A 23,027-nucleotide genomic window follows, 5' to 3' on the forward strand; every position below is an offset into this window, starting at 1 on the left:
ACATTAGAGGAATTGTGAAGTTCAGCCAATCCGGAAATGACTTCCCCTAAACATGGGAGGTCTTGGGGCAGGGTGAGTCCACACGGAGCTTCAGAGCCCACTGTGGAGGGACTTGCTGGTGGGCTGGCCAAGAAGGGGTCAGGGTGGGATCTGGAGGGCTGGGTGGATGGGGACACGGACAGTGGAGGAGGGGGCCGGAACACCCACGTCCTGCCCTCTGGGTTCCCAGCCCCTCTGTGGGGAAAGCAGCAGAAGCAGAGGGGCAACGGGGCCTTTATGATCCACTCTGTCCCCGAAAGTTCGGTGGACAGGGGCCCATGGCTGCTGGGCCCCTGGCCCCCAGCTCCACGGAGGAGCCAGTGAGACCCACCGCTGACTCTGGGTCCCCATATAGGTATCACGGTGCCATCGCAGGCATCGATACCTGGTTTACACGACCATCGGATGCTTTGTGGGGAATCACCCAGCACGGAAGGTGAAGGGGGGAAAAACGGGACATAACACACGTTGATGTATTCCATACACCATAATATTCCATGTGTACGCAGACACATGTGCATATACGTGCACATAGATGCGCATTAGTTCATGTGTGTGTATTAGTCAGGGGTCATTTTGGTGCTCAGCACGAGTTGGGGTAGTGGGGGCGCTCCAGGCATGTGGTGGGTGGAGACCAGGGACGCAGCTCCACACCCCACAGTGCACAGGACGCCCCCATCAGAGTCCTCCAGCCCCTGGGTCAGTCCTGTGAGGCTGAGAAACTCTGTCTAGCACGAGAGACAATATCTGTCTATCCATCTACCATTTATCTATCTACCATGTATCTATCTACTGTCTGTGTGTCTGTATCCCCCATCCATACAACCATCCATCCATCCATCCGTCCGTCCATCCACCCACCCATCCTTCCACCCATCCCCCCATCCGTCCACCCGTCCATCATATCTGTCCATCATCTTTTCACCTTATCAACCTAGCATCTACCTATGGACGTGGCACTGGGCGATTCTGCCCCCAGCGGACACTTGTCTGTAGTGTTCTGTTCGCACTACTTGGCGGGCAGCTACTGCCATCTAGTGGACAGAAATCAGAGCTCTGCTAAATACCTGCAACCGCCCGGGGCCGCCCCACAAAGATGAATGATCCCGCCCCAAGTTGTCACTAGGGCTGAGGCTGCGAAGCGCCGCACCCCATCCAGGCCTGGGGGACCGCCATCTCTACAGCCCCCAGAGCGCTCTGGGGACTCATCTCCACATACCCCCACTGCGCCCTTCAGGGACCCCCCTATCTTCGCCATTCACCGCGGACGAGAGGACCCCCAGCTCCGCCCCGTACCGCGCCCGCAGGGACACCCCCATCTCCACTTCCCACGCGGCGCCCGCGGGGACCCCCATGTCTACAGCCCCCAGCGTGCTCTGGGGACCCTCCCATCTCTACATCCCAAAACCGCGCCCGCGGGGACCCCCATCCCCTCTCCCCACCGCGCCCGCGAGGAACCCTTGCCTCTCCGCCCAGCACCGCACCCCGGGAACCCCTGCACCGATTCTCAAGGACACCCCCATCAGCCCGCCCGGCTCCGTGGTCCCAAGGTGCCCTGCGGCCTCCGGGCTTTAGAGACCGCCCGCAGCCCAGGTCCCCCCGCCCGCGCCCAGCTTGGGTCCTGACAGCCGGGAGGGGGCGTGGCGAGCTCCGGGGGCGGGGCCTCGTGGGAGGGGCGGGGCTTCGTTCGGAGCCCGGCGGGAAGCGGTGCAGAAGCAGGACCTTCCTTCGAGGCGGGGCCGGGGCCAGTGTGCGGCGAAGCTTCTTTGGGGGCGGGGCTCCAGGTGGCGGGGGCGGGGCTCCGTGGGGGCGGGACCCCCGTGGGGGCGGGACCCCCGTGGGGGCGGGGCCGGGGCTTCCGGGCGGGGTGGGGCTCCGTGGGGCGGGGCCTAGGAGGGGTTCCGGGGGATGGGCTCCGCCTGGGCGGGGCTCCGTCGGGGGCGGAGCCCGTTGGGGGCGGGGCCTGGCCGCGGCTACGAGTGCGCAGGGCTCCGCGCGCGGCGTAGGGAGGCGGGTTCCAGGTGCGGACGCGCGCGCGGGTCGGGGTCGCGGCGGCGCCATGGTGCTGTGTCCGGTGATCGGGAAGCTGCTGCACAAACATGTGGTGTTGGCCAGCGCCTCCCCGCGCCGCCAGGAGATCCTCAGCAACGCGGTGAGCCGCCTGGGCCGGGCCTGGGCCGGGGTCCGGGGCGGGCCCGGTTCCGCGGGCCTAGGGACCAGGGGCCTAGTGGCTGGGAGCCAGAGTCTGCAGGGCCCGAGCCTAGCAGATGGGGGTGTCTAGTGTTAGGGGCGGGTGGCCAGGGTCTGGTGGCCGGAGCCTCGTGACCCCGGGGACCTAGTGACCCAGCTTGGTGGGGAAGGGAAGGGGCGGGGTGGGAGGGTGAGGACTGCAGGGCCTGGTGACAGGGGTTGTCCTAAGGAGGGTGGCCAGGGTCTGGTGGCCGGAGCCTCGTGACCCCGGGGACCTGGTGACCTGGGCTTAGTGGGGAAGGGAGGGGTCGGAGTGGGAGGGGTCTGCTGGGCCAGCCGGGTTTTAGTGACTGGGGGACCCAGGGGCCTAGTGGGGGTGGGGCTTACTAATGGGGCCTAGCAAAAGGGGCTGAGGTCCAGGGTCTCAGCGTAGAGGCCTCTAGTGACCTGGGCGGGGCTCTGCAGGGCTGAGGCCTGAGGGGATGAGCGGGCAGGACCTGAGTGGCCAGAGTCCAGGTCTGTGGCTCAGATGAAGGAGGTGTCTCTGTGACCTGCAGCCCAGGGTCTTCCGGCCAGGGCTGGGGACTTAGTGACCTGCTGGCCGCGGTGTGTGGAGCTCCCAAGCCCCTGAGCTCCGTCCATCCTGCAGCTGAGAGGGAGGGAGGGGACAGAGCCAAAGTGAAGGGGATGTGGTCCTAACGGGGAGGCCCTGTCTGGGGGCGGGGGTATACTAGAGTTGGGGGGAGGGACAGAGCCCAGGTGGCCCTGCCTGGGTCTGGGGAGTGGGCTGGGGTGGGGGTAGGTACAGTGTGAAGGGTGCTGTCTGTACCTCCAGCGGGAAGGCTGGCAGTGGGGAGTTGTGTATCGTGGGTGAAGGGTGAGGGACAGGGGAGTTGAAGAGGCCCTGCCTGGACGAGGTGGGGGAGAGAGGGGGGTACAGAGTGAAGGGTGCTGTCCGTACCTCCAGTGCGAGGCTGGGGGGTTCAGAACCCAGGGGGTTCAGTTCCCCAGCGCGGTCCAGGGGGAATTTGGATGCGGGGGGTCTGTGATGGAGGGGGATGGGGGGAGGGCTAGGGTGCAGGGAAGGTAAGAGCCAGCTGGGTGCCCTGTAGGGGTGCCAGCCATGGGGATGGGCAGTTTTACCCATTCTTGTCCCCACCGGACTTTGGATGTTACTGTCTGTGACCCGCCTCCCGCAGGGGCTGCCTGTTAACATGTGTGGGGGACCTTAAAGCAGCCACATCGCCCCCCGTGCAGCCATCGTTCGTGGCACTTTGGTGGCATTTCCTGGAAGTGCTGTGAGTTCAGTAGTTTGACCCCTGTGGGGGCCAGGCGCCGGCCTTTGGGACTCCCTGGGAGCCCTTTGGCCTTTGGGGCCGCAGATCCCAGCTTTCCAATCAATACCGCCCTGCTGGCCTCCGTGTGGCTGCCGCCTGCGCAGGGGTCTTCCCGCCAGGGACCCCGGCCCTGGCTAGTCCCGCTCCCCCGCAGACTGGTTGGCACTGACCAGCTGGCACCTGGTCAGTGTCCAGTGTATAGACGAAGTGGGGGGGGGAGGCGGCTGGGCGTGGGCAAGGCCCCATGACTGCAGACCTTGCGCATGCTGATCAGTGCTCTTGGGGGTCCTCCGACAAGCCCTCAAGACCCCTTTTGTCTTGTTCCAGGGCCTCAGGTTCGAGGTGGTCCCTTCCAGGTTCAAAGAGAAGCTGTGTAAGGCCTCATTCCCCACCCCCTCCGCATACGCCGTGGAAACCGCCAAGCAGAAGGCCCTGGAGGTGGCCAGGAGGATGCACCAGGCAAGGCTTCCCGCTTCGGATTCTCTCAGGGTCTGCTGCTGGGAGCGCGTGTGCCGGTGTTCAGTGTCCACGTTCTAAAGAAATGCCACTTACAGCAGGCGGATAACGCAGCTTACCTGTGGCTGTGGTCCCTCGTCATTCACCTGACGCTGCCATCCATAGAACACAGTTTGTCTTTGCTTTGCCAAGATGTCATATACCGTTGCGATTCGTGTAATAATACCATTTATCATACAAAGAATTGGTGTGCTTTATCTGTTACTCTGTTACTGTGTGATTCGTACAAGAGCATCGTGTGTGATGTGGAAGTCATGTGGTTTATCGCTATGTTTTACGATGTAGAGGCTACCGTAATTAATGTAATAGCCTCATTTATGGTATAGAATGCATGTAGCTTTTCTGTTCCTGAGTGTTAGGATGTGATGTACTGTTGCATTTAATGTAACAGCATCGTTTATGATCTGGAACTGTGGCCTCTGCATTACTATATAATATACTGTTACAATTAATGTAACTGTATCATTTGTGATGTAGAATTAAGGGACCTTAGCTATTACCAGGTGTTACTGTATAATATGCTATTGCAATGAATGTAACAGTATTACTTTTGATACAGAATTAGGGCACTTATCTCTTAGTAGGTGGTACATATAACATACTCTTGTGGCTAATGTAAACGATCATGTGCGATATAGAATTAAGGTACCTTATCCAGGGCTGTGTGTTCCTATATAATACACTCTTGTAATGAATAGGGTAGTGTCGTTTATAACAGAGAATTTCATATGTAGCGTATGTGTGGTTGCTATGTAACGTGTTATATTGTGTCACCATAGGACGTACGTTTGTAATTAACATGGTAGTGCTACTTAAGGCATAGAATTAAGGAGGCTTGTTTATTCCTTTGTGTTATAGTGGTACCCTGTTGCCATTAGCGTAACATAATAAATGCATGGTAGTCAATGCTATGAGAAATATTGCTATAGATAAATGAACATTGCTGGACTGACTTTCAGCTGGCAAGGTTAGTATTGAAGGGCGGTCAGAGTTGAGGGTTGCGCGCACGTTTCGCGTGAGCGTCGCGTGCTGAGGTTCTTCCTCGCTTGCTGCACTGAGGACACCCAGATCTTGCTCTCCGAGCTGAGACTGGATTCGTCAGCGAGCAGTGATGCTGTTCCACACGGCTCGTGGGACGAAAGTGTTTGTGTGAGACACCCAGGGACGTCCTTTCTAATGCTGAGTCTGCATTTCTTGCAGAAAGACCTACGGGCCCCCGATGTTGTCATCGGAGCAGACACCATCGTGGTAAGTCTGCTTTCCGACCTCCGGTGTGGCTGGCGTGTCCTCAGTGACTGAAATCAAGGTGTCGGCAAGGCCGGTTCCTTCTGGAAGATGGAGGAGAGAATCTTTCCCAGGCCTCTCTCCCCGCTTCGGGAGGCTTGCCGGGAATCGGGGCATCCCTGGGCTTGTGGCCACATCACCCCGACTCTGCCGCCATCTTCATGTGGCTTCTCTGTGTCCCAGTTTCCTTCTTCTTGTAAGGACCATAGTCCTAATGGATTAGGGCCCACCTGCTCCAGCGTGACCTTATTTTACATTTGTTACATCTGCAAAGACCCTATTTCCAAATAATGTCTTGTTCGCTAGGCTGGGGGGTCAGGACTGGGTGCATCTTTGTAGAGGACAGAGTTCTGTCCCGGACATGGCCTCCGGCCACTGAGAGTTGTGTTCTTTGATGGGAGGTCATGCTGGTCGGCAGCTCTGGTGACCGCCCTCCGTCTGAGCCCCCTCCTGGCCTGATGGTGACCATCTCTCGGGGATGGTGGGCTTGGTTGCTAAGGTACCGCCACCGTGTCCAGGTGAGGGACCACTCATTCGGACACTGAAGGAGCCCAGGCTTCCTGTCGAGCACAGGGAACAATCTTCAGTATCTTGTAATAACCTATAATGGAAAAGGACAGGAAAAAGAATGTGTACATATGTATACACGCATAACCGAATCACTTTGCTGTGCACCTGAAACTAACACCACATGGTAAATCAACTATAAGTTCAAACAAAAAAGGAAACAGAAAGAAACGAAGAGTCCAGGGTTGGCAAACAGCAGATGGGGTGAGCCTGGGGTCTGCCTTGCCCTCACATGACACCTGTTCCCTGGGCAACCCAGGTGCACAGGACCTGCACGTGTGCGGCTGAGAACACAGACGCCGCTCCTGGGTCACGGTTAAGGGCGTCTCTACAGGGAAATAACAAGTGAGCAGTGCAGGTTCTCCAAAATGTTAAGCAAAGAATTATCATATGACCCAACAGTTCTACTGTGGACTGAAGTGTGTCCCCCGCCAATTCATATGTTGACCTGCTGATCCCCAGGATCTCAGAATGGGGCTGTGTTTGGAGACGGGGTCTTTAAGGAGGTGATGAATGTAAAATGGGGTCACTAGGTGGGTCCTGATCCCACAGGACTGGGGTCCTTATAAGAAGAGGAGATGAGGACCCAGACACAGACAGAGGGACGCCCACGGGAGGACACAGGGAGGAGACGGCCGTCCGCACACCAAGGGGAGAGGGCTCAGGAGACCCCAGCCCTGCTGACACCCTGACCTCAGATCCCAGCCTCCAGACCTGGGGGACATGAAAGTGTGTTCTTTAAGCCTCCTGTCTGTACTACTATGGCAGCCTGACCTAAGACACCTACTGTTAGGTATATGCCTTAAATAATTGAAAACAGGTGTTCAAACAAAAGTTTGTACGTGAATGTTCATAGCATTATTCACAATAGCCAAAAGGTGGAAGCAACCCAAATATCCACCCATGGATGGATGGAGAAACAGAATGGGGTCCATGCACACAGGGGAATATTACTCAGCCAGGAAAAGGAGTGAAGCTCTGACACGGGCTGCAGCGTGGGTGGACCCTGAGCATAGGATGCTCCGTGAGAGAAGCAGACACAGAAGGACACACAGGGTGTGATTCCATTTGCAGGAAATGCCCAGAACAGGCAAATCCACAGACACAGCAAGTGGGTTTGTGGTTATGAGGGGCTGGGCAGGGGGACAGGGAGTGACCATGCGTGGGGACAAGGTGTTCCAGATGATGAGAAGGTTCAGGTACTGGATCGTGGTCATAGCTCAGCTCTGGGGACCTGCCACACGGTTCACTGGAAAATGGTGAACTTTATGTTACACGGACCTCAGCTAAATTTTAAAATGCAGGATCTGTCACGTGGATGGTGCAGTTTTCACAGACAGTCTTAGGGGAGAAGTGACGCCGCCCCTCCCGTTTCTCCTGCAGACGATTGGGGGGCTGATCCTGGAGAAGCCGGTGGACAAGCAGGACGCCTACCGCATGCTCTCAAGGTGGGTGGGGTTGGCCGTCCTCCTGGGAAACAGCCGCGCGGCAGAGAGAGGCTGGGCATCATTGGGTCAGGGGAGGACTGTGTGTGACCTCCCCCGTCCCTCCCGCAGCCCCTGCTGGTTCAGATCAGAGAGCGGGACTGGTGGCCTTGAACGCACGCAGTGTTGGCTGCACCCTAACGGGGCTCGTGCCGGGGTCTACGTGTCCACGACCCACCTTCTGTGGTTCCCCCCATCATCATGCCTGCCTCCACCTGACTGCTTTCCCCAGGGGCCCCAGGAGCGCCTCTGAGCCCCTGCGGTATGGAGGCGGGTCCTGTCCCTCTCAGCATCCTGGAACCCACTTGGTGGACCACCCCCTTCCCCAACCTCAGGGTTTTTTACGGGGTCAGCCACACCCAGGCCACCAAACGGGGAGTCAGTCGAGAGCTGCCTGCATCTGAGTCATCCCAGCACGGCCAGCCGCTCCCCATATCCCAGCTGGACCTCAGGTCCTGCAACAAGGCCCCCCGGGGGCCCCCCCACCCCAACCCTGCCCCAGCTTTGAGATCAGTGACTGCATTCCTGTGGGAACCTGCACTGGTCACTGTAGGAAGGTTTCCTCGGAGACCCGGTGGCCTGAGTGATGGGGGCTGAGGCTGCGTGCTTGGTGGGAGGATGGGGGGGGACATGCTGTGTCATCAGACCTCAGACAGTTGTGCGCTGGCCCCCTGTGTCTTGCAGGCTGAACGGGAAAGAGCACAGCGTCTTCACGGGCGTGGCCATCGTCCACTGCAGCGACAGAGGTACCACGGCCAGCGCCACCCCCCTGCTCCCTGGGGGTGGGGCCACCGCGGGAGGAGACCAGGGTCTTCAGTGACCCGGGTCTGTAGGGCGGCTCTGTTCCCACACGAGTCCTTCCTCTCGTCCTGCCTGGGAAAGCGAGGGTCCCACGTGGAAGAGTTGGCGTTTGCCCTGAGCACCCTGTGGGGGCCGGGGCGGGGCGGTCATGAACCCCTGTCCGGCGCAGTCTGTCCGGATGCTTCCTCTGAGGCTCTTTGGTCTGGAAGGTTCAGGAACTGGGCCCACCTTGGCGTGAGTCTGCAAGGCCCTGATGAAGGGTGTTTAAAAAATGCACCAAAACCCTGAGGAATGATTCTCAAGGCTGCTTACAAGAGGTTTTAAGTCCAGAAAGGACCCTGAGGCTGAGTTTGAGCTCCCGGCCTCGGGGCCCCCTGACCACATCCCATGATGGACCGACGGGCGGCTGAGCATCTGCTTGCTGGCTGTCTGGTTACTTTTCCCTCTCGGTCCACCGCCCTGGACTTCAGCCTGGGCTCTTGGGGGAGGAAGCACTTGCTGGAGATTCTTTCCTCGGGTGGCATAAAACCACAGACATCCATCCTCCCCCGTCCTGGAGACCAGACGTCTGAGGTCAAGGTGTCCCAGGGCTGCGCTCTCCCTCCCGAAGCTCCAGGGGAGGGTCCCTCCTGCCTCTTCCAGCTTCTGGGGGCTCCAGGCGTCCATCCCTGGGCTGGTGGCCGCCTCCCTCCCGTCTCTGCCTCCGTCTCCACGTGGTGTCTCCTCTGTGTCTGCGTCTCTCCTCTTCTGTCTCTTCTGAGGACACTGTCCTTGGATGCAGGGCCACCTCCTCCAGGAGGACCCCCTCTTGGGTCCTGCATGTCATCCCATCTGCAGAGACCCTGTTTCCAAAAAAGTTCCCCGCCTGAGGTTTTGAGAGGACATGACGTTTGAGGGGCAGCCTTCGCTGCAGGACAGCTGGGGTGGGGACCCCTCCCAGTGCGCCGTACGCAGAGCCACCGTGCCGTGTGCTTGGGGCGTCTGCATCCCCGCAGCTGCCCAGCGGAAAGCCTTGTGCAGACCCGGACTGGCTCTGTGACAACTCCGCTCCACGAACTGTCACACAAACCCGGCGGCCCCGTCTCGCCCGGGTCTGCAGGCTCCCAGTTCCTCTCCTGTTTGCCAACGTTGTGGGCCTGGTTCCTTTTTTTCTCTCTTTCTCCCTTGTTTAAAGTGAACCACATGCCCCCATGAATGTTCCGGGCCTGAATCGCATGTAAAGCTCAGGCAGGTTCCCCCCAAATGCAGCGGCTCAGACCCGGGGACCGGGGCCCCAGCGCCAGGCGTGGACCCTCACCGCAGGCCCTGTCCTTGCAGACGGCCGGCTGCACACCGAGGTCCTGGACTTCTACGAGGAGACCACGGTGAAGTTCTCGGAGCTGTCGGAGGAGCTGCTGCGGGAATACATCGACAGCGGGGAGCCCATGTGAGTGTCCGTCAGCAGCTGCGGGCGGGGTCACGCCGGGGACGTGGCTCGGCCTGTGCCCCGGGGCTGTGCTCCCAACGCTGCGACCGGTGCCCCAGCGCAGTAGTGAAGGATGCTTTCCGAGGGGTCCCCGTCCCACAGGTGGCCCTCCCTGTGGGGTGTACATGGCAGTTGGCCACTCTGGCGGGTTGGCTGGCTCTCTGTCTAGAAGGCAGAGGTCGTCATGAAATGTCACACTGACCACCCCAAGCCTGCCGGCTCCAGGCAGCAGTCTTGTCAAGGTCACCGTGTGGGGTGACTGGCTTTCTTGGGCTCGGCCCGTCCATTCTGCATCCTCACTGGCTCCACTCCCCACCCCTGCTGGGGGCTGGCCCTTGTCTGGTGGCCTCGCCCATGGGTCTGACGGTGCCTCAGGGAGCAGCCTCCTGTGTGTCCTCACGCAGGGCCCTCACGGGGGGCCGGGCACCCACAGCAGCGCGGAGGTGAGCGCAGCTTCCCCTGGGCTCCCAGGGCCAAGGGTCAGGGCGTGTGCTCTGCTGGTTGACGCCCCCAGCTCCTAACGTCCTCCCGCCAGGGGTTAGGACTCCACGTAGGAGTTGTGGGGGGGCACGAGCACTCGGTCTGCTGGGGCTCTTTTGTTCTAGTTACTGCGCGGGGGCCAGGCTCAGACGGGCGGTGCAGGAACCCAGGTCTCTGTGCTGGGGAAGGGCCGGGGGTGATGGGCTCTAGGCGGTGCCAGGAGGGTAGTGGGTCATGAACTGAGCTGCCAGGTGTTGGGGGAATCTGACTGGGACAACAAGCCAAAACGAGGGATGGGGTCGGCCCCAGCATCTGTGCCACCGTAGCAGGACCCAGGGCCAAACCAGAGGACACGCGGGCTCCCCCGTCCCGTCTTCCCCCAGGACACGATGCAGGTGCAGACGTGGGGGCCGTGGGGGGTCTCACTGCCTGGGGACCCCAGGTACCAGCTGGGGAGAGGGAGAGGTGGGGGGCCGGGCTGGAGAAGTGCCGGGTGGTCAGTTGGGGTGCAGGGAGGGTCTTCCCAGGCCACTCCTCCCCCTGTAAGGGGGTCTCAGCAGAGGTACCCGGGGAAGACCTGGGCCAGGACCCCTGGGAAGAGGCCTCTGAGTGGGGCTCGGGGCCAGGAATCCAGGTGGCAGGAGGGCACGGCCGGGGCCTGGGTCCTTGGCGGCAGCCCCGTCACCCCAGAGAGACTGCGGTGCACCAGGCCTGCTGGGGGTGGGGGGTGGGCACCTTCCCCGAGGGGCCCCCAGCGCCCCTCCCTCTTGCTGGCCCGTGGTTGGGATCACGTAGGATCTGGGCCTGGAGCCAGACTCGTCAGCCTGCTGCCGCCTGGGTTGGAGGAGGCTGGGGTCCCTGCAGGGGGCCTGTCGACCCGGCTGTAGGTCCGGGGACCGAGGAATGCCGATGTCCCCTGTCTCCCCCCCCCCCCCCGGCAGGGACAAGGCGGGGGGCTACGGCATCCAGGCCCTGGGCGGCATGCTGGTGGAGCACGTCCGCGGGGACTTCCTCAACGTGGTGGGCTTCCCGCTGAACCACTTCTGCAAGAAGCTGGCGCAGCTGTACTGCCCGCCCCGCCCCGGGGACGTGCGGGGGGCCGAGCGTGACTCCATCCCCGCCGTCGACACCTTCGAAGACCTGAGTGACCTGGAGGGCGGCGGGGGCTCGGACCCGGCTTGGGGCGGCCGGGGCGGCCGTGGGGGCGAGGAGGCGGGCGGAGCCCCACCCCAGGCCCCGGGCCCTCGGGACGCGGATCTTAACGGGGCGGCGGAGGAGAAACGGCCCCCGTTCCCCACCGGCCTCCTGGAGCTGATGGAGGGCTTCAAAGCATCAAAGGTACGTGTGAGTGTCGGGGTGGGGGAAGGGGGCCGGAACACGGGACCCCAAGATGGGGGGCTGAGAGCCACAGGAATTCATCGTCCCCCGTCCTGGAGACCAGACGTCTCAGGTCATTTGTCTGTCTCTCCCTCTGTCTGTCTGTCAGCCACTCACCTGTCATCTCCTGCATCCATCACCTGCTTCTCTGTTATCATCACTCTGTGTCCATCCGTGCATCCATGTACCTGACATACACGTCTGTCATCGGTCTGTATATACTGTTACTACCTGTCTACACACCTGTCACCTGTCCATCCACCCCTGAATCTGTAATCTGTGTCTACCATTCCTCTTAATATCTGTCCCCTACGTGTATCTGTCTGCGGTCCATCCGTTCATGCCTCCATTTCTTTTATCTGTCTACAGATCTGCCAGTCAGTCGCCTGTCTGTCCTCTCTGTCTGTATCTAGCGTCTCTGTGTGTCATTATTGATCTGTCTTGTATCCATCCGTCTACGTATTTAGTGATCGTGTATCTGTCTGTCTGTCAGCTGTGTTTGTTGTCAGCGTATGTACTTTGTTACCGTCAATCTGCATGGCTGTCATATGTCTACCCATCCGTCCACTTACCCGTCTGTCGTCCATACTTACCATCTCTATATCCGTCTGTTGTTATTATCTCTCTTGTCTTCATCCATTCATCCGTCTCCCTGTCATTTGTCTCTCCCTCTGTCTGTCATCCATCTGTCGATCAGCCATCTATCTGTCATCTCCTGAATCCATCCCCTGTCCCTGCTTCTCTGTTACCATCACTGTCTGTGTCCGTCTGTCTGTCCATCCATCCGTCATCTGCATCTCTGTGTATCAGCTGTGTCTCCATTTCTATGTGATCATTTACCTCTCATCTTCTGTCCACCCACCCTCTCACGCATTCATCTGTCTGTGTGTCCATCACACACGTAGCTACATCTCCCCCTTTCATCATCTGTGTGGGCATCCGCTGTCCACGCATCCGTGCATCCACCCGGCTAGGACCGAGCTCTGCTTAGCCAGCTCTCCCAATGTCCGGGCGTGCGGCCCAGGCCGGGGGCTGTCGGGGGTCTAGGAGCACGTGTCACCCCCACCAGGCCGGTCACGGTCGTTGTCGACGCAGCTCCGGTCGGGCCCTTTCCCAGACGGCCTCGGCTGTCATGGCAAGTTCCTGCGTTACGAGGTTTCGGGTGTCACGCGAGGGCAGCGTGGAGAATCCGTGCTCCAGAAGAGGCCCTGTCCCCACACCCGGTCTCATCCTGAGGTCCTGGCACTCGGGGCCTCAGCACGGGAATCCTGGGGACACAGACACCACGCCTCCCGTGACAGCAGGGTTTGTGTTCCAGCCCCTCAGCTCAGTAGTCATCACTGTGGTCTCACCTTGAGCCAACCTTGTACAGGCCGCAGCCCGCACCCACTGTTCTCTGCAGACGACGATTCCGTCCACGAGGGCCAGGCTGGGGACAGCGCTCACCACCCGCTCCTGAGTCCGTGGCAGGGAAGGGCACCGGGTGAGTCACGCCACACATCTGACTGTAGTCCTTGCTCACGGACAGGCCCTGTTCACGGCATGCAAGCTCAACGTGTTTGACGTGTTGAGAGACCAGGGGCCCCTGAAGGCCGTGGATATCGCCCGCAAAATCAACGCCTCTGTGTGCGGGACCGGGCGGCTGCTGGAAGCCTGCGCGGCCCTGGGCTTACTGCACAAGACGGACGCAGGTGAGGGGACCTCCTGGACGGGCCTGGCCGGGCGTCTCTGCAGGTGGACCCAAGGCACCGAGGGACGGTGGCCTCCGAGTGCAGGCAGGGGGGGCAGACTGTCTGTTCCTCTGCCCCAGGAGCGTGGCTTTCCCTCAGAAGGTGACAAGCAGAGGATGGATAGAAGGGAGGAAACAGGCGAATGTGTGTGTGTGCATGTGCATGTGTGTATGTGTGTGCGTGGAGAGAGATTACAGGCCCTGGGCTCAGGGGGGCGGTGTCAGCCCTGGTTCTGCAGAGACACAACCAGTAGGGTGTACACACGTGTGCACGAAGGAGATAGCTGTGTCCTCTTCCTTATTTGTCTGGACAGACAGATGGGGCGAATGGATAGATAGATACGGATTGATAATAGGGATGGTAGATGATGGATGGATGAATAGATGGGTGGGTGGATGGGTGGATGGATGGATACATAGACAGACAGACAGAAGTAGAGGACAGATGAGGAAAGCGGACAGATGGAGGGAGACACTGCGCGTTCGCTGAGTCGCACAGAACTCTTGAGCGGGCTCTCGGAGCAGAGGGTGCTGTGGGTGGTCTCTGAGCAGATGGACAGGTTCACAGGCTCTGAAGACCCCAGAGCGGGAGAGACAGCTTTGCTTCTGAGCTAAGGAAAGCGGGGTGCTGGTAGAGGCCCCCCAAAGCTGCCCTTCGTACAAGAAGCACATGAACATATGCTTAGGGTTTGGGGTAAAGGGGCCTCCTCCCCGGCCAGTACATTTTAACAACATTCTCCTCGACTGAAGATAACGACTGAACGTGCAGAGGGGCGCCCACGCCCAGACTTCCCGTCCCCGGGGCCTGGGGAGCGTCCCGGAGCTGGTTGTGGCCGATGCCCTCCCTCCCCGCACGGCCCCCGCCTGGCCTGGAAGCTGTCCCTGCTCGTCCGCACGGAGGGAGGCGGGGGCGCTGCTGCCATCAGAGACCCCAGTATCAGAAGGAAGGACACTTCATCATTAGAATCGACACCATCCTGTGCTTTCCATCTTCTGTGGACGCAGAGGGGGTCCAGCGGGGTCCCCTCGACCTCCAGCCTCCGAGTCCGTAGGCGGTGGCCTCCCGGAAGGGCCCCCAGGGGTGCGAGGCCTAATGACGAGCCCCCGTGGGCGTGAAGTGCACGGAGGGGGCACCCATCAGGGCTCTCCGGAGAAGTAGAACCTACCGGGTTTGGACTGGATTTGTTGCGAGAAATTGTCATCTGTGCCGCCGCGGAGCTGGCACGTCTGAAACCGGAGGCCGGAGCCTCAGCCGGTGCCCCTGCAGCAGCCTTGACGCAGGAGTCCTCAGCAGAACCCTGTCTCTGCTGTGAGGGCCTTCAACTGATCGGACGAGGCCCACCCACGCTACCCGGGGTCACCTGCTTTACCCACAGTCTGGAGGTGCCAACCACGTCGACGATCCGCCACCCCCACCCCTGGCGGGGACACCTAGCCTGGTGTCTGACTGAACCCGTGGGGGCTGTAGCCGGGCCAACTGACCATCCCACAGGCCTTGGCCGGATTGCCTCCAGAAAGAGCGGCCTCTTTGCATCATCGATGGGCCATCTCCCCAGGGAGCTGCCCCCGGGCGGACAGTTGGCACTAGTCAGATAGATGGTGTTCATGGTGACATCCGGGTGACGCTGGGCAGTTGCTCCCCTCCCATTTCCGACGTCAGGCGAGCTCAGGAGTCCCCGTCAGGAGGCCACACGACGCCCCCTCCTTTCAGGTTACAGCAACACGGAGGCCGCAGACCTGCACCTGGTCTCCGACAGCGCACACTCTCTCCACGGCCTCGCCGTGTACAATGACAGTCACGTCTGGGACCTCTTCACTCACCTGGACCTGGCCGCCCGGGACGGAGCGGAGCAGGCCCGCGGGGCTTCGGGGACGAAGGCGGAACGCCTGTTTCAGGTAGTGTAACCCCGGCGTCCCTTCTCACGGCCCGTCTGTCCTGCTGAAGGACTGGGGGTGAGGGGTCTCGGGCCGGGGATCGCGGGCTTTGGTTCGGGAACGGCGGAGCGTCTGCCTCCTTGACGCCAGGGGTGCTGCCTGGAGGCCGTGGACGGCCAGCTCGGGCAGGGGATGGCGTGGGGGCGGCTGGCTGGTCCCAGCTCCTGAGAGAGGCTTTTTCTGGTAAGGGGTTGCCTTCAATCGATGCACCGTTTCCCCTGCATCGTTAAATGCAACAAACTCTTGCTTCTGAGCGCTGGGTTTGCAAAGGGCTTTGCTCCCCTCCCTCCAGCGAGAACCTTCCGGGTTGACCTGCAAGACTGCGTGTGTCCCATCAGGCCCTGTTCAGGTGGCAGGGTTGGGTCTGCCAGGGTGGACGCAACCCTTGGCCTCCTCGGTCCCCGGCAGCCTTTGCTGCGACCAGAGCACGGGTGCGGCTGGAGTCAGGCTGCCTGTCTGCTGCAGGAGGAAGCCCGACACGGCGTGAGGCCCAGAGCATGTGTGGGGGAGAGACAGACACAGGGAGACAGAGAGACAGACAAAGAGAGACACACGAAACAGAGAGACAGAGACGAAAGGGGGAGATGGAGACACAGAGACAGAGACAGAGATGAAAGGGGGAGACGGAGACACAGAGACAGAGACAGAGACGAAAGGGGGAGATGGAGACACAGAGACGAAAGGGGGAGACGGAGACACAGAGACAGAGACAGAGAGAGACTCTGTTCCGGCGGGTATGACCAAATACCGTAAACCGGGGATTTAGAAACACCGGGTGCAACCCGTCCCCCAGCCCCCCAGCCCCTCCAACAGCTGCGACACAAGGGACCTGGTGGTCACGAATGGTCAGTGTGGACCCTCGGGCCACACACAACATACATCATTTTCAGACACACCCACTTAGACTTCTTCAAAAGGCTTTTCTTTCTTTTTTAAGTGGGTGATTGTGTTTATACATATATGTGCAAATAATAAATATATAAAAGACACATTTTTTTAATCAGCGTAAAATTTACATAACTTAAAATTTACCGTTGTGAACCCCTTTAAGGTGTACAGTTTAAGAGCACTGAGGACATTTTCACAGCATTTTACAACCACCACCTCTGTCTGGTCCCACGCCATTCCCCTGCTCTGTTGCCACCCACCCCGCGACCCCTGGCGAGCCCCCCACCCGCCGCGGTGCTGGGTGGCTCCTCACCCGGGGTGCAGGGCCACCTGGGCCCCCGGTGGCTCTCCTCCGACCCTGTCCCGTTTTGGGAATCCCACCAGCAGAGCGCGGAGACGACACTGCTGTTCATGAGGGCCATGCACGGCCTCAGCAAGCTGACCGCGCGTGACGTGGCCACGGCCTTCGACCTGTCCCGATTCACCTCTGCCTGCGACCTGGGAGGTGAGTTCAGCCCCGTCGAGAGTTGGCTGGAAGCACCTCCATGCGTGTCTTTTCCTGTGTTAAGTTGCCGGCACCTTACCTGCCGATAAGACTTGCACAGTGGGTTTATCTCTGCAAACTACCTGATGACCCGCATTTGTCCAGGGTGGGTACAGGGGCTTGAGCAGGTGTTCACAATCGCTAGGAGGTCCTGGGAAGGCCAGGACCCCGGTAGAGGTTACAGGACCCATTCCGGTGGCTGCCTGGTAGGGGATGGGCCCATGTGCCCCATCTCATCAGATCTGATTAGGCCACACACATCCTCTACCTCATCTCAGCCAGTCCTCACCCCAGGACTGCAGACAAAGGAGGAGCAGACGCCTGCCCAGGGTGTGCAGTGAGACTGGGGTCCTAGGAGGACTGAGCTGCCAGCATGCATTTCCCCATCCTCTGCCCACCGTTCCTCCTGGTGGTCCTGACTGGCTGGTGTGGCACCAGCCATCGTGTCTGCATTCATGCAGCAGAAAGGAGAAGGGAAGAGTACAGCTCCCCCAGAGCTTTGCTGTAAGGATTCCCCGGGGAGTCTGCGCCCACCCTGCTCCCCTGCTCTGGACCAGCACCAGCTCCGACACCAGCTCACGTGGCCCCGACTTGGAGACACCAGTGATCTCCCCACCGGGTGAGCTCACTTCACGGCACAGGCCTCGGGCCGCATCCTGGAGCATTGTTCCCGTTTAGCCAGAGCTGAACTTTGGAGACCCACCAAGGCTTTTGTACACACCGGGAGGGTCCAGAGTCCACGTTTGCTTCCCACAGGCTGCACGGGCGCCCTGGCCCACGAGCTCGCCCGGGAGTACCCACGTCTGCAGGTGACCGTGTTCGACCTCCCGGACGTCACTGAGCACGCCAGGGGCTTTCAGCCCGACGGACAGCGGACGGAGCACGTCCGCTTCGTGCCAGGTCAGCGCAGCTCTGCGTCGGCTGGGTGTCAGCGCTTGGGCGACCTTACTTATTGCTTATTCAGAGCGCGTGTGTGTGCCTCTGTATGTATATGTATCTGTGTGTGCATGTGTGTGTGTGTCTGCGTGTCCGTGCACGTCTGCACACACACAGGTGCACATCTCCAAATCCCAGGAGCAGGAGTTTGAGGTTATCTGGGTGGGGAGTAGCCGGGCGGGAGGGCAGGTGGAGGTGGGACTGGCGTCGGCAGGTGTCTAACCACTGACTGAGGCCACAGCAGCAGGTGACAGGGGAGCTACAGCAGGAGGGCCTTGGGGTAGACGTGAGAAAGGACTTCCCGGCAGGACCGGATTGAAAGGAAACTTGGCTTCCTGTGACTCCTGCGCACTGCGGCCCGGCCCGAGGAGGGATGTGCTCGCGGGACCTCTGCCCCACGACTTCATACTGGTCTAGTTTAGGAAAGAGCCAGTCAGCCTGCTGCTCACTGACTCGTATGTTGGAGCCCCACCCCCCTGCAGTGTGACTCTATCTGGAGGTAATTAGGGTGAAGGAAGTCATGAGGGTGGAGTCCTACTCCAGTAAGACTGTGTCCTGAGGAGACGAGACGTCAGGGACATCTATCTAGCTGTCACTTATCTATTATCTGTCTGTCTACCGATCTATCAATTACCTCAGTCATCTGTATCTACCATCTAATCATCTGTCTATCCGTCCACACATTGATCTGTTCTATCTATCTTTCTATCCATCCATCCATCTAATCAATCTATCAATCTGTCTCTCTCCCTCCCCACTGTGAGGACACAGCAAGTCAGCCACCCTCTACAAGCCAGGAAGAGAGTTCTTACGAACTGACCCTTCTGACACCTTGATCTTGGACGTCCAGCCTCCAGACTGGGAGACACAGTTGAACCACCACCCTGCCCCCAAGTCTGTGGGATTTTCTTGCGGTCCCCCCTCCCGAGCTGACAGAGACACGTCCTAAATCTTCAAATCTAGGCGCGGCTTGATGGGAGCTACCGCGCTGTTGACTCACCACACATAGGAAGACAGACACCGGAGCAGGAAACAAAGCCAGGGCACTGTGGTCCCGTTCTCCACGCAGCCAGGACCACCACCTGGGGACTTGTCTGCAGCCCCGCGTTAACTCTCCCTTCACGCCAGTTTGCAATGCTCTCCTTCTTTGCTTTGTTCTGTGTGTGTGTCCGCGAGCTACGGCTCATCCTTTGTGGAACGAAGCATGGGGGTAGGAGTGACAAACAGCAGATGAGCATTTGGCAGATGTCTGAGTGTCCGGGGGTGAGGGGGGGCGGCTGGAACAACTGACCCCCCAAACGGGGGAGCTTAAAGCCACAGGCATCCACCCTCCCCCGTCCTGGAGGCCAGACGTCTGAGGTCAAGGTGTCCCAGGGCCGTGCTCCCTCCCAAGGCTCCAGGGGAGGGTCCCTCCTGCCTCTTCCAGCTTCTGGGGGCTCCAGGCGTCCATCCCTGGGCTGGTGGCCGCCTCCCTCCCGTCTCTGCCTCCGTCTCCACGTGGCGTCTCCTCTGTGTCTGTGTCTCTCCTCTTCTGTCTCTTCTGAGGACACTGTCCTTGGATGCAGGGCCACCTCCTCCCGGAGGACCGTCTCTCAGGTCCTTCACTTCATCCCATCTGCAGAGACCCTGTTTGCAGATAAGGTCCTGTTCTGAGGTTTCAGGGGGGCGTGAGTTTTGGGGGACATGACGTTCCCCACGGCAGGCAGCGTCTCTTTCTGGGGATGGAGGACCAGTGCTTCTGTCCCTGACGGTTGGTTCAATCCTGTTTCTTTTCGAACCAGGCGACTTTTTCACAGACGCCCTCCCGAGAGCACAGCTGTACGTCCTTTCCAGAGTCCTGCACGACTGGCCGGACGACAGGGTCCACCACCTACTGAGCCGGATCTCCAGCTGCTGCGAACCAGGTGAGACCACGTCATTTACCTTTTTTTTTTTAATCACATAAAGACAGTTTCTTGACTTTTAAGAAAAGAGTAAAATTTTCTCAAAAGACTAACCCACCCCGTCCAGCCAGCCCGCCTCCGTGCATAGTTCCCCGTCGCCCAGGGGACGGACTGCATTCTGGGGTGGAGGAAAGGAGTTTTTGAACTTTTCAGCGACCACGTCTGGGGCCTCAGGCTCCACTGCCTCCTCCTGGAAGGCCCCCCTGGGGCCGTGTCCCTCCCCGCGTCCCCGCTCTCTCCCTCTCGGACAGTTTCCGGCTGCGCCGTGTCCCCCGGCCGTCTCCAAGGCACTCGGGGCCGATGTGGGTCACCAGGCCCCTCCTCAGGCTCCCGCGTCCCCGCAGCAGAACGCACGTGTGTCCTGCGGGCCCCGCGTTTCCCAAGGCGCCCCCACTGGCTCTTCTGGGCGGTTATGAACCTTGAGCCGAGTAGCGGTCCTGGGGTCATCTTTAGTGCCGCCCCCATTTTCCACCTCTTGAGGAGATGACCCCCGTCCTTGGCCTCCTATTTCAGACAAACACCAGAGCAAGGGTAAAGTCCATCCCAGGGGCTGGGGGGGGGGTCTTTCCAGGAACTGACCCTGCGGTGGATGTCCTGGGCTCCCGCCTCCCAGGACTTGTGTGGTTCAGCGTCACGGCGGCCCCTCCCCGGGGCTCTGGGCGCCCGCAGGCTGGACCGGGCATCTCCGTCCCGGGTGCCCACGGCTGCCAGCTTGGGCACAGGCCCGGGCGGGGGGCGCAGGGGGACGTTTCCTCTGCTGCCCCCTTTCCTGTGTCTTCGCCCACAGTATCCACGTGCCCCCTGTTCTGTGTCCTCCCAGCTCCCAGAGGAAAGCCCCTCCCCCTTGCCGACTCTCGGGGGCGTCCCCCCGCTCTCACAGACTCCCGGATGAATTTGTGTGGTTTTAAGGTTTTGTTCCGGCCACCCCAGGTTTTCACGTGGTCATGGCAAAGTCACCTGGACATCTGGGCTACCTCCCCGAGATGGTGGCCCCTGGAGGGCAGGTTCTGTTTGCTCCCTGCTGTGTCCCCAGCTCCAGAACAGAGCTCAGCACAGTGGACGTAACACAGTTGAGGAGGGAGGAGTCACAAAACTGTTTTTCCAGGGGGTGGGACAGGGTCCGGGGGAGGTGTGTGAGAGCTGGACGCTCACCCACCTTTCTTCCTTCTTTGCTTCCTTCTTTCCTTTCTTCTATGTTATTTTATTGAGTTGTAGTCAGTTTACGGGGACGGTTGGTTCTAAGTAGCACTTACACTGTGAAGGATTCAGGGGCGGGGCTGGGGCACGGGGGTGTGGTAGCTCTGACCTGCCTGCAGGAACCTCTTGTGAAAGTTTCGGGAGACCTGTCGGCCCACTCAGGCCGAGCTGGCCGCTTGAAACCGGCCGTGGACGGACTACCTAGAGCTCAGAAATCGGCAGGCACTGGGAGCCATGGCTTCCGTCCACCTCCCATAGCTGGGACTTCAGGTTGCCTGCACCCTGGGGACAGTGGGGTCACAGATAAGTGACCTCCTTAATAGAAGTCTTTTGGAGCCAGTTGAGTTAACTCTGTGTACGTATTACTTTGAAAAACATAAAAATTGATAGAAAGCAGAGTGCGCACATGCCATGATCCCAATTTTTGTTTTAGTTGAGGTATAGTTGCTGTACAAGTTACAGGTGTACAATGTCGCGATTCACCATGTTTAAGGGTTATGCCCCGCTGATAGTGATTATAAAATATTGGCTGTTTTCCCCGTGCCGGACACCACATCCTTGCAGCTTATTTTATGCATCGTAAAGTTTTGTAGCTATGATCCCAGTTTTGTTAACTGCATGTTCACTGACATGCCTAGAACCCACATCAGATTTTGCACCAAAAGTCTCTGTGTTCGCCCAAACCAAGGGGAGAAGGCCGCCGTGAGCTACCTCCTCCTGCCCCTCCACTTTGTTCCCCTGGCTTAGCTTCTCCATCCTTCACAGACGTTTCTGAAAATAACTGTCATAGGGAGGTGGACAGGTACATGTGTGCGTATACAGACGCACGCGCGCGCATGCTTGCTGCTTCTCAAAGCTGTTCACAGTTTTCTGCACCAACAGCCCAGTTCTGGGCGCCAGCGTGACTGGTGCAAACTCGGATCCAAGCAGGTCTGGCCCTGCTTATCCGGTTTCCAGACTTAACTGAGGGGTCCCTGGTGGCACCGCGGGGGCTGCGGCTGTGGCCCCGTGGTCAGAACTCCTCCCAGATGTCCCGGACGTGAGTGCCTTCACGGAGCCCTTGGGGCGCCCTGCCCCTCCTCCCCCCCACCCCTTCTCTGTCTCCGGCTCGGTCTCTCTGGCCCCCAGGCTGCGCCCCTGTCTTCAGCCCCTCACCTGTAACTGGATCCCCGGGCCCCACGAGTGTTGGGCACGACCCCAGCCGGCTTCTCCCCGCAGGCGGCGGCGTCCTGGTGGCGGAAGCGGCGGCGATGGAGGAGGAGGAGGCGGCGGCGGCTCGGAGGCGAGGGCTGCAGCCCCTGGGCCTGCTGCTGCTGGGCGCGGGGCGGCCCCGGAGCGCCCGCGAGCTCGGGCAGCTGCTGCAGCGACACGGCTTCAGGGACGTGCGGGTGGCGCCCGCGGGGGACCTGCTGCGCGTGGTCCTGGGCACCCGGGCCGCGCCCTGAGTTGGAGGGGAATCGTCCCGGGAGCCCCGCGGACCCCCGTCCGGGCGGGGAAGGCTCCCCGCAGCGCGGGCGTCCCGGGCGGATTAAAGGAGGCCGCAAGGAAGCACCGAGGTCTCCGCGCGTCCTCCGTGCGTCGCCGCGCGCGCAGCCTCGGCGGCGCTGCGGGCCCGAGCGCCCGGGACCCCAGCTGCTGCCAGCGCCCCGCTGCTGCCCTCGCTGCGTCTCAGCCTGTGCGGACGCCTCGGTGTGTCTAGACCCCACTTGCCCATCTTTCACCCCCATTCCTTTGCGCCCTGTGCCCTCCCGACTGCCGTGTGCAGCGGGTCACGCCCCTCACCCTCAGGAACCCTGGACCGCGGGGCCGCCGCCCCGGTCAACGGCTAAACCTTATCCGCGAACGCAAACGAGTGGCAGTTTACGGGGTTGAGATTGTTCACAGCGTATGTCCCCAACGTTCCCATTTGAGGCTAAGTCGGCTTTGTATTCAGTAACAGATCTGTTTTCGCCAAGAGGAGACCAGTACGAAACCTTTTTTTGTATGTTAGGCAGCAGTAAGTGGGTAGCAACTTCTACACTGACAGCTTGTAAGTTATTGTTAGGAAAAACATCCCGTCAACGGTGTGCCTTCAAATCGGCCCCCTCTGTGTGTTGACATACCCGGTGTCCTTTCAGCTAAAACCACCAGAGACCGTTAGATAGAGACAGACCCCTTCGAAGAAGAGATGTTTATATAAATTAATTTTCTCTATATAGGAATGTATTTTATAAGCTATGTATGTTTTATATATGTGACTAGCTACATGTTTGTAAGTTACATAGTACTACACACACACACCCACACACAAATACATAATTTTGAATGGACTCCAA

The 23,027-nt window shown here is 59.8% G+C and overlaps 1 protein-coding gene across 2 annotated transcripts; it reads left to right on the forward strand.

Moving 5' to 3' along the window:
• Positions 1-1,986: 1,986 nt before the first annotated feature.
• ASMTL (acetylserotonin O-methyltransferase like) lies at positions 1,987-23,021 on the forward strand. Of its 2 annotated transcripts, none has more exons than XM_032474422.1 (13): positions 1,987-2,191; positions 3,894-4,025; positions 5,283-5,330; positions 7,317-7,381; positions 8,102-8,163; positions 9,536-9,644; positions 11,105-11,501; positions 13,069-13,231; positions 14,981-15,165; positions 16,480-16,597; positions 17,393-17,536; positions 19,354-19,476; positions 21,931-22,157. In XM_032474422.1, exons 1-13 carry the CDS (start codon positions 2,099-2,101, stop codon positions 22,155-22,157), a joined length of 1,866 nt encoding a protein of 621 aa, XP_032330313.1. In that variant the 5' UTR covers positions 1,987-2,098. The 2 variants fall into 2 exon arrangements, with proteins under 2 accessions (XP_032330313.1, XP_032330312.1); XM_032474421.1 differs by having other exon boundaries at positions 2,003-2,191; positions 7,238-7,381; positions 21,931-23,021.
• The last annotated feature ends 6 nt before the right edge of the window (positions 23,022-23,027 follow it).

The sequence above is a fragment of the Camelus ferus genome, chromosome X (assembly GCF_009834535.1).
Source record: "Camelus ferus isolate YT-003-E chromosome X, BCGSAC_Cfer_1.0, whole genome shotgun sequence".
Lineage (NCBI taxonomy): Eukaryota > Metazoa > Chordata > Mammalia > Artiodactyla > Camelidae > Camelus > Camelus ferus.

Coding starts and splice junctions, on each gene's coding strand:
- ASMTL (XM_032474421.1), top strand. CDS start 2,139: ATGTGGTGTTGGCCAGCGCCTCCCCGCGCCGCCAGGAGATCCTCAGCA. Junction 5,331..7,237: donor TCGGAGCAGACACCATCGTG/GTAAGTCTGCTT, acceptor TTTAAAATGCAG/GATCTGTCACGTGGATGGTG. Junction 7,382..8,101: donor GCCTACCGCATGCTCTCAAG/GTGGGTGGGGTT, acceptor TGTGTCTTGCAG/GCTGAACGGGAAAGAGCACA.